This window comes from Pygocentrus nattereri, chromosome 6 (assembly GCF_015220715.1).
Source record: "Pygocentrus nattereri isolate fPygNat1 chromosome 6, fPygNat1.pri, whole genome shotgun sequence".
Taxonomy (NCBI): Eukaryota; Metazoa; Chordata; class Actinopteri; order Characiformes; family Serrasalmidae; genus Pygocentrus; species Pygocentrus nattereri.
The window spans coordinates 10,205,786-10,218,938 of NC_051216.1; the positions used below are offsets into that span (position 1 = coordinate 10,205,786).

Here is a 13,153-nt window from a genome sequence, read left to right on the forward strand (position 1 = left end):
ACTGTGAGTACTTATGTAGGTTAACTATGAAAATAATCTCAGTTGAAACTGTTGTGTTTAACTTTTTGATGCTGATAAATCTCAAAAGGTCCGGTCATGTTCAGCATTTCAGATGCAACCAGCGCTTGGTTTTATTCTTTATCTAATGCTGTTGTGTCCCTAGAGCCACGGATGCTCTCTGTGTTGAGTTTGGACTCAGGGTGATGCTGTTTGTGAACAGAGAACTGGGTTTAAACTGTGCTCGTCTCAGAGGCTGTTAGAGAAAAGCCCTCACCCTTTGATTCCCGTGATGAGGAACACCAGGTTGCCATTGATCTTAGTGCAGTTGACAAACTTGTCGATGTTGCTGGAGTCCACAGTCTGAGCCATCTGCAGACTCGCAGTGCCGATGCCATCACACGCTGCACAAACAAGCAAATAAATAAATAAATACATCGATCAATCAATCGATAAAACAAATGCCCCAGAATACAGGTCATCCTAAGAGCAAGTGGGCAAAAAGAAATCAAGTTTATGTTGTAAAGTGTTCTACTGTCATGCTGCAAAAGTGAATGATATACAGTCTCATGCAAAAGTTTACACACCCCTGGTCAAACTACATGTTTTGTTGAATCTTCTATAGAGAACATACTTAAAAGTGGCATTTCTCGGCTAATTTGATCATACAAAAAAAAAAAAAACCACAATGTGCAATTACTTTTTCACAGGCCATAGTTTAGCAAATAAAAAGTAACTATGCATTAAAAACCCCTAACCCTGATTGGCCGAGAGGTTTTCTAACCGTGCTGATATTTCACCATAACATCACAGGATTTTCACAAACACTGTATCACTCCACTGAGATGCCGTTGCTAAGCAACAACTTTGACAGCTGTAGGAGACGCTCAAGCCATTTGAACGTTCAAACAGAAAATGGACACTTAAGATCACGTTTGATCGACAACCGATTTGGTCCGACTCTGAAGATGAGACGACACTAAATTCCTAAACTGTCATCACCACTGAGCAGCTTTTCAGTCGGCAGCTGTGACAAATGTGCAGCAAGTGAGTGGAGTTCATTACTGTGACGCAGCAACAAGCTGCTTGCTAAGGAGTTATAATTTGGCGGGAAGGAACTGAACATTAAACATATTAAACGCTGCGTTCACGGCCCAGTTGATCAGTTTCTTACTTTATTTGTTTAACTGCTGTATAAAAGCAATAGAACACTTGAGGGAGTGTGTTATCGTGAAATAACATCACGGCTGTGATGATCTACGGCAACCAAATCACAGCTGTGATGTTAATTCACGATAACACACTCCCTCAAGTGTTCTATTGCTTAAGTGCGAATAAAACCTGGACTGTTCAGGGTTAAAAAAGGGAATATACATAAACCATCCACAGCTATTTGTATGATTAAATTTGCCATGACTGCATCTTTATGACCAGCGTTGCTCAGACTTTTGCAAATGACTGTAATTTTACTGATCTGTTGCGCATTGTGCGTTACTGTGAGAGAATCTGTGATTGAAACCCAATACCCTTAAATGGCTTCAGCACCTTCAGTGGATGGCTACTTCAGTAGAAACAGTGGAGGGAAATCAGCATTTTCATGTTGGATGAGTTTAACAGTGACAGCCTCAGTTGTGCTAATGAGCTAAAGGTACAGCTCACTGGTACAACAGTGGACGATGATGGAGACTCGTCGTCTTCTATGGGTGTTCTCTCCTCCTCAGTGGATGAAGTGTCAATATGTTAGAAATGGATTTGCCCACATAAGGGCACTCACATTTTGGAGAAGCAAAGTGTAACATAGCATACAAAACTTTCATAACAGGCTTATCACACACTAAGATGTAATATCCAGTGATTAACTGGACTTTAGTGCAAACTGGTTAAGCTATTCTTAGGTTTTAGATATCTCTAATAAATCCCTGGGTCCCCCAGTGGGCCTTGGCCATGTAAAAGGTCAATTGACTACTCGTGTATACCCCTAAAAAGACCCCTGATTTCAGAGGAAACGTTGACTAAGCAGGTGTCTAGACATTAAAAATATAGTGTATTTGATTGGATCCTGTCAGGACACATAATGTGGTAGTGTGAGAGGCTGAAGGAGTGTCAGTGTCTACATTATGGTCATATTTGTGGATGTTAAAATGAGGCTGGAGAGTGTGTGTGTGTGTGTGTGTGTGTGTGTGTGTACCTTTGGGGCAGATATCTGTGCAGGGGATACACATCTTTATCTTGTTCTCCTCCACTTCCATCTTGTTACTGGGGCAGGCGCGCACACACGAGCTGTGGTCCACCACAAAGTTATCTGTGAGAATAAAATGTGGGAACAAAACGGTTATACACACTGTATACACTGACGTTCTGTAATGAATATATATGTATCACCGCTGTCGGAACAAAACCACATATCTCCATTGTTGTCAGTTCAGTTTTTGACATAATTTGAAAATGCCTGTGGTTCTATACATCGTGTGCACATTTCATGATGAGTGGAGCACCAGAAATGACCCAAATTTGCTTGAAAAAAAGTCTGGTTCCATAGACTTACATTAAAAGTAAAGTTATCTTTTATCCTTTTGGAGATACAAGGTTTTAGTCTGCCAACAGTAATATGGTGCTGTACGGATTAAATATTCTCTAATTGAAAGCTTCAAATTAATGAATAATGCACCCTTAAACGTTCTCCAGAGGTTCTGTTGTGAGGGCAGTGGTTATACTGTATATATACTGGTTAAGTGTTTTTTCTGTATGATGGTAAACCTCTTAAATTGAACCTAAAACCTTTTAAAATGGTTCTATAAATCACCTGAATTGGTTCCACTACTGTTATGAGTCAAAGAACCTTTCTTGGTACTAAGATTGTAGTTAGTGGAAACCAGAAGAACCTTCACAGAATCTGGAAAACACTTACTCTCACACAACATTGACTATTTACAAACAAACAGAAAAAAGGATATAGCAATGTAATAAACATTAAATTATGGTAAATGTGTGCTGAAATACTGAGTGTGTGCGCAGGTCTGTCTGCCCTGCGATAGACAGGCGACCTGTCCACTGTGTTTTCTGCCTTCCGCCCAATGACTACTGGGATAGGCTCCAGCTCCCCCCATGACCCAGAAGGACACGTGGCTTAGCAAATGTGTGTATATGTGTGTGTGTGTGTGTGTGTGCTGAAATATCAGGTTTAGTGAAGCTGCAGGTTGACTAAGGGTTAACAGCTCTAACACCACATCACTGTTTATATTTATGCAGCTCTCATGATAAGAAGCATCATAATCCTGACAGATGAACCTCAAACCCCTGAAAATACTCACACACACACACACACACACACACACACACACACACACACACACACACACACACACACACACACGTCTGTAAACACTTGCTAAAATAATAAATAATAGTCTTTCTGACATCCTCCAGCGCTCAGACTGAGAGTGTTTAAAGTGCAGGAATTCCCAGGGTGTGTTCAGAACACTGCACTCAGATGTCACCACATCCACATCCACAGAAGAGACTGTTCAAAAACTGTTCTGAGGGTAAGAAGGTTTGTGCCTGTGTGTCTGTTTGTGTGCGTGTGTGTGTATGTGTGTGTGTGACAGAGACAGAGACAGAGAGAGAGAGAGAGAGAGAGAGAGAGAGAGAGAGAGAGAGAGAGAGAGAGAGAGACTATAGAAGTTCAAAGAAGCCGTTAGGTATAATTTTCTAATATAATTATTATGTTTAGATAACACGTTTATCTTGTGATCTCGAGATAATAAAGTTAAAGCAGTAAAAGTTTATTACCTGGTCATTTCAAGATAAAAAAAAGTTGTTATCTTGAGATCACAGGATAATTAACTCATTATGTCAAAATAACAATCCAGAACAAGAAAGTTGTTATCTTGAGATCACAGGCTAATTAGCTCGTTATGCCAATATAACAATCCAGAAAATTATAGAAACAGCTCATGGCCTCTCTGGACTTCCATAAGACACAGAGTTTTTATTGTACTATAAACTCCCTTTAACCCTTTGTATTCCCATCATTACGCTAGAGCCAAGAGAAAGTTTCATGATTTATTATTTATTGCAATATTTACATTTTTTTGGTTATCATATAAGTCTTGGTGGATTAATTGTTTTTTAAAAAGACAGATGTTTGGATTTGACAGGTTTTTGAATCCTACTTCCAAACTTAGTGTATTGTGTGTTTATATGTGTGTGTGTGTGTGTGTGTGTGTGTGTGTGTGTGTGTGTGTGTATGCATGTGTGTGTGTTATATCACTTACGAGGACACTTTTTGACGCAGAACGCTCCGTAGGTGTATTTGGCTCGGGGGTTGTGCTCTAGCTGGAAGGTGGTGGGGTTGTAGACGAATGGCTGAGGGCACTGAGTCACGCAAGCCCCACTGTCATTGAAGTTAGTGCATGCCTACACACACACACACACACACACACACACACACACACAAAACAACATTATAGACAAACACTGGCACTGAGTAATAAAATCAATGGACTGGTAGACAAGCTTTATAGTTCACACCGGCCAAAAGTCCCGTTTGACCTCATGATAAACTGCAGCACAACTTTATGTTAAATTTTGTGCATTCATATGTAAAAATGTTATGCCTGAAAAGTCAAACAGGAAAGATGGGAATGAATATCCCATTGACAGATCAGAAACATTCCATCATAAAAAAAATATTATTAAGATGTGTGCTGATGTCTGTAACTTACTCTGTCAATAGAAATTTGAACCTGCATGACAGAAAACACTTCAGTAAGGGGATCGTGTATGTAGCCTACACCAGTTACTCAGGCTAATACAGTTTTACTCTTTGACTGTTGGATTTTAGGCAGAGAATACCCTAAATCAGTGCCATTACACAGCAATGTCTAAAGTAGAAATCTGTCTTTAAACCAGCTCCTAGTACGTTCATCATCTGGTGGCATATAATAGACACAGATCTTAACTCCAAAAGCTTTTTTAGGGAGTCATTATAAAGCCACAGTCCTATGTCTGCTGAAGCTCTGTGCCTTTTAAGCTTGTAACAATGCTGTTTTTGCTAAGATCTCATCTTCATTCGGCTGTACTGATGGCTGAAAACTACACATTGTACCAGAATCACCTCAGAGACATTTAATCAGACAAAACAATAACTTAAAAAGTTATTTTACTTTCTTTGCCTTCACTATAAACTCATTTTAACCCTTTGTATTCCCACCATTATTAAGATTAAGTAACCCTTATTAGTCCCACAATGTGGAAATTTCACCTCTGCAGTCTGACCCATCCGTGCAGTGGAACACCACATAGTGAAGATACACACTAGGTGGCAATGAGCACACTTGCCCAGAGTGGTGGGCAGCCCTATTTACAGTGCCCGGGGAGCAGCTGGGGTTAGCTAGGGAGAATCGAACGGCCGACCTTCCAGTCGCAAGGCTGGTTCCTTAACCTCCAGCCCATGACTCCTCATGCTAGTGCTAAGAGAAAGTTTCATAATTCATTATTTATTGCAATATGTTGAATTTTGATTAAGCAATCATATCAGTATAGATATATATCAGAGTATATCCATATTATATATGAATTTGACTGATTTTTTAAGCTGATATTGGACTGATATTACTTCAATAAAGTGTCTGCATTTTGTTTATTACACTGTGACGCCGCAGAAATAAACGTTATATTTTCCTGTGATGCTGATCCATGTAGATCTAATCCCAATATGTGCATTTTATAAATCTTTATAAATGTCTACATTTTAGAAATGTAAACCGGAATTTCTTGTGACCCAAAAAATTGACGTCAAGCCGCAGTTCCCACATTGGTGCATCCTAATTCCAAAGCTTGTAGTGTATGTGTTTATGAATGACATTTCCATTTCCCAACTGGAGATTTAAGCCATAATCGTGAAACACAGCAGTGATGTGAAAAATAAGATGAGTATGATAAGATTTCACGTTGTCATAAAAAAAAAGTAATGTCAAGTAATGTAATGTAATGTCTATATATATATATATATATATATATATATATATATATATATATATATATATATATACATACACATACATGGTGACTCAAAAGTCAGAGGACACCATTTTATCTTACATTATTTTTTTATGCTGTCACACACCTCCACGATGCGGTGGTGAAGGTGGGGTTTGTTGCGGATTTTCTCAGCATACACAATTTATTTGAGATGACCCCAGAGATAAAAATCGAAAATAAAATAAAAAATAAAATAAAGCGCATCCTGTGACTTTTGACTCACCCCGTATGTATATATATACATACATACATACATATATGTACAGCCAGTGCAACACTGCCTATCAGTGAAAAAGGGGTGGATATCAGGGAAGTTTAGCAGTGCAGATTGTTCATGTAAGGTGGAAGCTCTTATGTACAGAGCACTGTTGTCACACTTTCTCTACAGTCCGGCTGTTATTACTGCCCAGCCACTGGACTCCATTTCCCAGAACAACCCACCCAATCCCATGACTCCAGATTTACCTCACGTGACTCTCCACTGTTCCTCTTCACCTGATTACTGATTCGGCTCACCTATTAAGCTCGCTATATAAACCCCCTCAGTTTGGTACTTTGTGAAGTATTGGCTTTATTCGCCTGGCCTTGTGCAGCCTTGCCGAGCCTCGCCGGGCCTCCCAGTCATTTAATTTCTGACCTTGTCTTTAGCCTGGCCCTCTTAGTATTGTTGGCATTTCTGGTTTGACCTTCTTTTCTGGATTTTAGAATGTGTTTTTGGACTTCACTCATGGTTACTGTTTTCTGGATTTGGCTTTTGACTTTGGACTGGTTGATTCTGAACGCTCCGTTTCTAATAAACCTATTTTATTTCAGTTTCGTCTGCAAGCATCTGAATTCTGTCTGAACCTGACAATTGTTGTATAATACTGGGTTCACCTGGACTTCAGCAATGATATGTTCAGCACCCACATCTCTGTAAACCAACATCAGGTTTATTCCATCTGGTTTTGCAGTGGTTGATGGGAAAATTTTGGAAATTCATGGAACGTTCCACTGACTGCTGCAGAATGCTGCTGTTGCTGTTGGTGATCTCCATCATCCATCTACTGTCACGATGTCAATGCAGCATTACTATGTAATTCAGGATAGATTTTGAAGCATATTCATTAACACTTTCTATGAACGTCACATTTGTAAGCATCTATAAACTCATTCATAACATGTTATAATGCATTCATAAGGCATCATAAGCGTGTCTATAATATTTAATAAAATGCATGACACATTATAGCCATGCTTATTGTGCATTATGAATTGTTAACAATGCATTATAAGCACTGTTCATAACAAATTATAAGAGCTCATAAGTTCTATTTGTCCGCTCTAAGTAAAGTGAAGCATACTGTACTAAAGCCTCCTCCAGTGTTAAGAGTGAGGCTTCAAGTTGAATTATTTACTGAAGAATTTACTGCATACACTGCATATCCAATAGAACGCTACCAGAAATTAGCCTTACTGTAGTCTAGTGTTACAGAGTGAAGGGTTCTTGCGCTTCGTGTAAGAACCAGTGAAGGAAAAAAATTACAATGACAGCACTCGACTATCTCACACATCTAAGAAAACATTACACATTGTAGCAGTAATTCTAGGCTGGAAAACCTGTTTAGAGCATCTGAATATTCAGGACTGAAGGCCCGAAGATGCAGCCCAACAGCACCAGCCCTGAGAAATAAAACACTGGAAATCTCAGGGCGTAAATAAACTTTATATTTGCCTCTACGCTCTCCAAGCTGGGACTGACTTCTTTGGTACTGATAGTATAACATATTATTAACACTACTTATAAAGCATTATATTAACAACTAATGTATAATAAACCTAAAAATAAAGTGTAATTCAGTGTAATTAATTTTTATACATTTTATAACCAGGCTTACAATGCCTTATGAATGCATTATAACATGTTATAAATGTGTTTAAGATACTTGGCATTTATAGAAAGTGTTACTGCATATTCTATGGAAAAAGCCTTCATGTCTGTAACAATGCCTCACGCTGAGCAATCTTTCGTCATTTACAACCTTCTAATGAAGCAGATCGGACTGAGTTGATGAAGCCTTCAGGAAAATCTGAAGGTTATAATCAGGTGGATCAGATTAGAGCAGCAATAAAACTCTGCAGGAGAGGCAGCAGGAGCTCAAACCATTAACAATCAGTTAGTCCAGCACCACTGCTACAGAGAAAGGCTTTGGTACATAGAACTCTGTGTTATGTCTTTTGTTTGTTTTTACAACACTGTTCTGCTTCCAAATTTGGCCTAAATAGAACACATAACTTTATTTATAGTGTGTTTTTTATTTGAAATACACAACATTACGGATCCAATGTGTGTATATAAAGCATTTCTACAGCATGTCATTGCAGTGCTGTGCATGTCTGTAATCTAAGGACACCAGAAATCTGTGTAATCATCTGATAATCTAAAGCCACAGATGACTCTGTCACTGACACTGTAATGAGAAACACTTTTAACCCGACAAAATAAATTCTACACGTTTTCCGTTCTGAGAGCTGCTGCAGTGTCAAAGACTACCAAAAGCATTGATCTGCAAACGGGATGCGGGGCCGCAGAAGTGAATTTCCCATTAAAAGGGAACAACCAAAAGGTACGGATTCAATGGTCAGAGCTAAGCTGATGTAATTAAAGAAAGGAAACTGTGCAACCAATCAGAAGTGGAACGGAGGATTTGGAGGAAGAAGTCTCAGGTGGACACACAAAACAATTAACAAGGGCTTATACTCGATATTTTCTTGTTTTATTTCTCTAACCACTTACTTCTATAGCTTTCTGTACCAAGAACAATCATAATCTATACCTCGTTTAAACCCTTACAGCACTTATACTACTGAGGAGTTGTGACACATGTAACTGAAACCTGTTCTGACTGTCTACACTGTTATGTGCCTCATTCAAAAAGCAGTCTGTGCTGAAATGTACAGAACAAGCTCAACTTTTTGTTTATAAATAAATGTCATTTTTGCAAAAGTGACATTTATAATATAACACACGTTTTGTGTTTTTTAGTAGTGTTGCAAGTCGACAACAAACATCAGGTGGATGTTACTCTGTTTCTAGAGTCAAGGAGCAAAAAAAAATAGATAAAGCCTGCCTTTGTGTTTTGCACATGTATTGACCCCTTTCCAAGCCATGGGTCCGCCAACAGGCCCAAAGTTTTATTATGCACTTACATAATCTAAGAAAAGCATCCATTCATTTGCACTGAGGTCCCTGTAGTTCATGAATAATAAGCCTTAGTATGTAAAAAGCCTGGGATTTTGAGGGGTTAATTTGATCATTTTTTATTATTGTCAACAATTTTTCTTGATTTTTATGACAAAGCTACCCCACTGGTCAAGCGACCTACTTCCCTAACTGCTTAAATGGCCCACTATGGACCACTGGCCCTGCTCAGCATTAGCTCAGGACCACCAAAGGGTGCTTCACTTTCTCCACTTGTCTGCACTCAAGCTGTAGAGTGCAAGCTTTTATAATCTTTGCAAATTTTAGGGCATCATTTCTATTTATTTGCAGAGCTTAATATATTGGGGGAAAAAATAAAGCACATAATATGAAAGGTGCGGTCACGATTGGCCCCTCCCAGTCCTGTCCTTGTGTTCGTGTTGTGTTTTGGTCTAATCCATGTGTCTTTTGTTTTGATCCTAGTCCAGACCCTTGTTTCGTGACTCCGCCCCTGATTGTTTCCACCTGTCCTTAATCATCCCTGTTGTATTTAAGCCCCGTGTTTGCCCTTTGTCTTTGCTGGTCTTTGTTGTTTGTAGTGTTTGATTCTTGTTTGAGGTTCTGTGTTCTTTCTTGTCATGTCTGTCCCACGATCTCTACGTGTTGAGTATATGAACCTGGACCATTCTGACCATGACCCTGGATTTGCCCTTAATAAATGTCGCTTACCTCCGCATACGCGTTTGCTTCCTCGCCACCAACCGTTACAGGTGCCATATCTTTTGCACTGGCCATGTTTTATATATGATTTTTATTCCCACTTTTTCCCAGTGTGTTATTTCAACAAATAAACAGTATGTCACACATCCCTCTGGCTCAGACTCTCTTACAAACTCCATTTCCCAGAAAACCTTAGGATATCATGTGACTGTGGCTTCACCATCATCCACCAATCACTGCTCATCCTGAACTGAATACTGACCTGTTTCATACCTGGTTAGGATATAAGCCCAGGTTTTAGACTAGATCTGTGTGAGGTGCCACTTCTGTCTTTAGAGCTACTGAGCTCACTCTTGTCATCATTGCCTTACTGTGTATCATACTTTGCTTCTGGATTTTTGACTTTGCCTGTTTTTTGGTTCTTTTGTACCCTGTTTGCTGTTTCCTGTCCTTCTTATGTTTTATGTTTTTTATGTTTTTAGTGCACAATTTCTATTTATTTACTGGAAAAAAGGAAACATAAAATATAAAAAGGTGCATAACTTTTGCGCAGGTTTTTTTTCTAAGGTTAAATTCAGTAATAGTTTATAAAAATGTGCAGTAGTGTGTTCTCTGTAGAGGACGGGTTCAGTTATTTACACTCAGAAACAACAACACACTATTTGACCAGGCGCGCCCAAACTTTTGCAAATGATTGTATAGCGCTGTGGTTGGAAGAAAACCTCGCATCTCCAAAATCGTAACTTTACAGGAGAAAGAAAAAAACATACTTTACTTTTAATGTAAGTCAATGGAACCAGACGTCTTTCCAAGCCATTTTGGGCCATTTCTTTTGATCCATTCATGAAATTTACACACAATGTAAAGTCCAACAGGCATTTTGAAATTATGTCAGAAACTGAAAAATGACTAAAATGGAGGGGTTTTCTTCTGACAGCAGCGATATGCTTGTTAACTTAGCTAATAATAGGTAGTAAATGATAATAAAATAATAACGATTGATTATTGGTCAAAAGAATTTGCCAAATTTCACATTCCTAGTGCAAAAGTCTTAGACAGACATGAAAATTTGGGTTTTTGACCCAAACCTCTGCCCATGACTGTAAAGATGTGTGCTTTCCCCTGAGCTGAGGCTTCATCAGGACGGCCGACACAAAGCGTGCAGTGAGCTGTGCTGTCAGAAATGCCTGCTGAAGACAGCGTGGGCCACACTGACACACACAGACATCAAATCACGGCTAAAGATAAGGCAGCCCTGAAAGCAGGCCTGTAAACGGCCCATCTGTGTGTTGACCTAGAATCCAGCGGCTGACAGGTACAAACACTGCTCCATCTGCTATTCTCAGATGAGGAGGCTGGGAACCTGCAGTAATTTGTGGACTTGTGTGTATGTGATGGGAATGATGTGGACATAAGCGTGGGCTTGCTGGTGTATGTAGGCACAGGAGGGTCCAAGAGTCCGAGGGCACTAAGGAAAATGTTTCGATTTGGCATTCCTTTTTAACCAATTAGAATGCTTTTCAGTACAAATTATATTATCAGCAAAACAATCCAAGCAAAAAGAGATTTTTTAAAAATATTAACTTTATTAAATGTGTTAATAAAGTTGATACTTGCAAAAATACTGGAATCTCTGGTTAGTGATCATTGAAAGCAGTTTTTAAATAGTAATAATACTTTGTCTGTCCATCAGTCTGGTTTTCGGAAAAAAAATAAAGCACTGTTACAGCTACCACTAAAGTACTTAATGACATAATCCATGCTCTTGATAGTAGATTTTTTTTTTTAATCAAAAGCTTGTGGCTCTGTACCCTGACGGAGAAGCGGCTTGGAAAATGGATGGATGGGATGGGCTTGTGGCACTGTTAACCACGGCATCATATTGTCCTGTCCAGCTAGTACTGGGTTATCTGACAAGGTTATAGGCTCTTTTAGAAATGATTTAAGTAACTTACTATTAGAACTGGGGTGCCACAGGTTTCCATTGTGGGGCCTTAGTTGTTTATAATATACAATACTGACTTCTGCAATAATCTTTCAAATGCTGATATGCATTTTTATGCAGATGATGCTACTATCTATTGTCCCACTTCATCACCAGCAGAGGCTCTTTCAAATTTGGTTTTTGACCCTGATTTGATTTTGTTAGATTTGGTGGTGACATTTTCTTGTTGTGTGTGATTCCTTCTTGGCCAGGGCTCACTTGTAAAAAAGATTTTTAATCTCAGTTTGATTACCATGGTTAAATAAAAAAAAAATAATAATAATAAATAAATAAATAAATAAATAAATAAAAACATTAAACTTCTTAGTATAAAAATGTCTTAGTATTTGGTACATTACGTCCCTCTTTTCCTTGAATAACAGCATGCACTCAAGCGAGATGGTGTAAAAGCCTGATGAGTAGATCAAGTCCACCTAAGAGTTGTCTGAGCTTCAGTGGAAGACAGGAGACTGAAAACTATGTGACCTATTTGTACAAAAGTTTTAACACGGTCAAAAATTCTCATTTGCATAAAACAATTCTTGAATATTCTCTCTTCATTTCTCTTATTTCCAGGTTTACAAAAAAAAAAAAAAAAAAACATTCTAGATTTTCAAACTCAGACTTCTGGACTCCACTGTGTTTGTGTGCATGTGTGGATGATAGTAAAAATAACATAAAAATACCAAGCAGTCTGTGCAAACGTCTGAGAAAACGATCTGTAAAGCTGTTCACCTGGGGATTTTATATTACTTGTGTGATGCACTAACCATTTCCAGAGCTCTCCTTACGTCTCCTTACAATACAAAACCTGTTTTACGTAAAACAATTCTTCATTAAATTAAATCAGGCTCTGCTGACGGATCCATGTGTTGACCTAACTATACTTTTCTAAGCTACATATTAATCACTTTACTAAATATAAAAACATCATAAACACAGTTACTTTTTAACTAAAAACACTGGTCAAACGATTATATATCTGTTGGTAACGGATTAATCTTGCAAAGTCCTGTATGTGAGTGTACGTCTGTGAGGCTGAGTGTGATGTGAACATGATGAACTTACGAAGCAATCGGTGTCTTTAGGCCCCGAGCAGCCTCCTGCACACTCGCGATGGCAGCAGTCACTCACATAGGGCCCGAAACATCGCCCATCACACTGTTCAGCACATACCGTCTTAGTTACTGAGAGAGAGAGAGAGAGAGAGTGAGAGAGAGAGTGAGAGA

At 38.8% G+C, this 13,153-nt stretch overlaps 1 protein-coding gene across 4 annotated transcripts in view; it reads right to left on the reverse strand.

Moving 5' to 3' along the window:
* The window catches only part of LOC108433052 (receptor tyrosine-protein kinase erbB-4), a 629,333-nt gene that overhangs the window by 179,430 nt on the left and 436,750 nt on the right, over positions 1-13,153 (reverse strand). For all 4 annotated transcript variants that reach the window (XM_017707323.2, XM_037539223.1, XM_037539222.1 and 1 more), the window contains exons 6-9: positions 12,993-13,111; positions 4,272-4,413; positions 2,186-2,299; positions 275-401 (exon numbers count right to left, since the gene is read on the reverse strand). In XM_017707323.2, the coding sequence (XP_017562812.1) occupies positions 275-401; positions 2,186-2,299; positions 4,272-4,413; positions 12,993-13,111 (502 nt within the window). The remainder of the gene's footprint in view (positions 1-274; positions 402-2,185; positions 2,300-4,271; positions 4,414-12,992; positions 13,112-13,153) is intronic.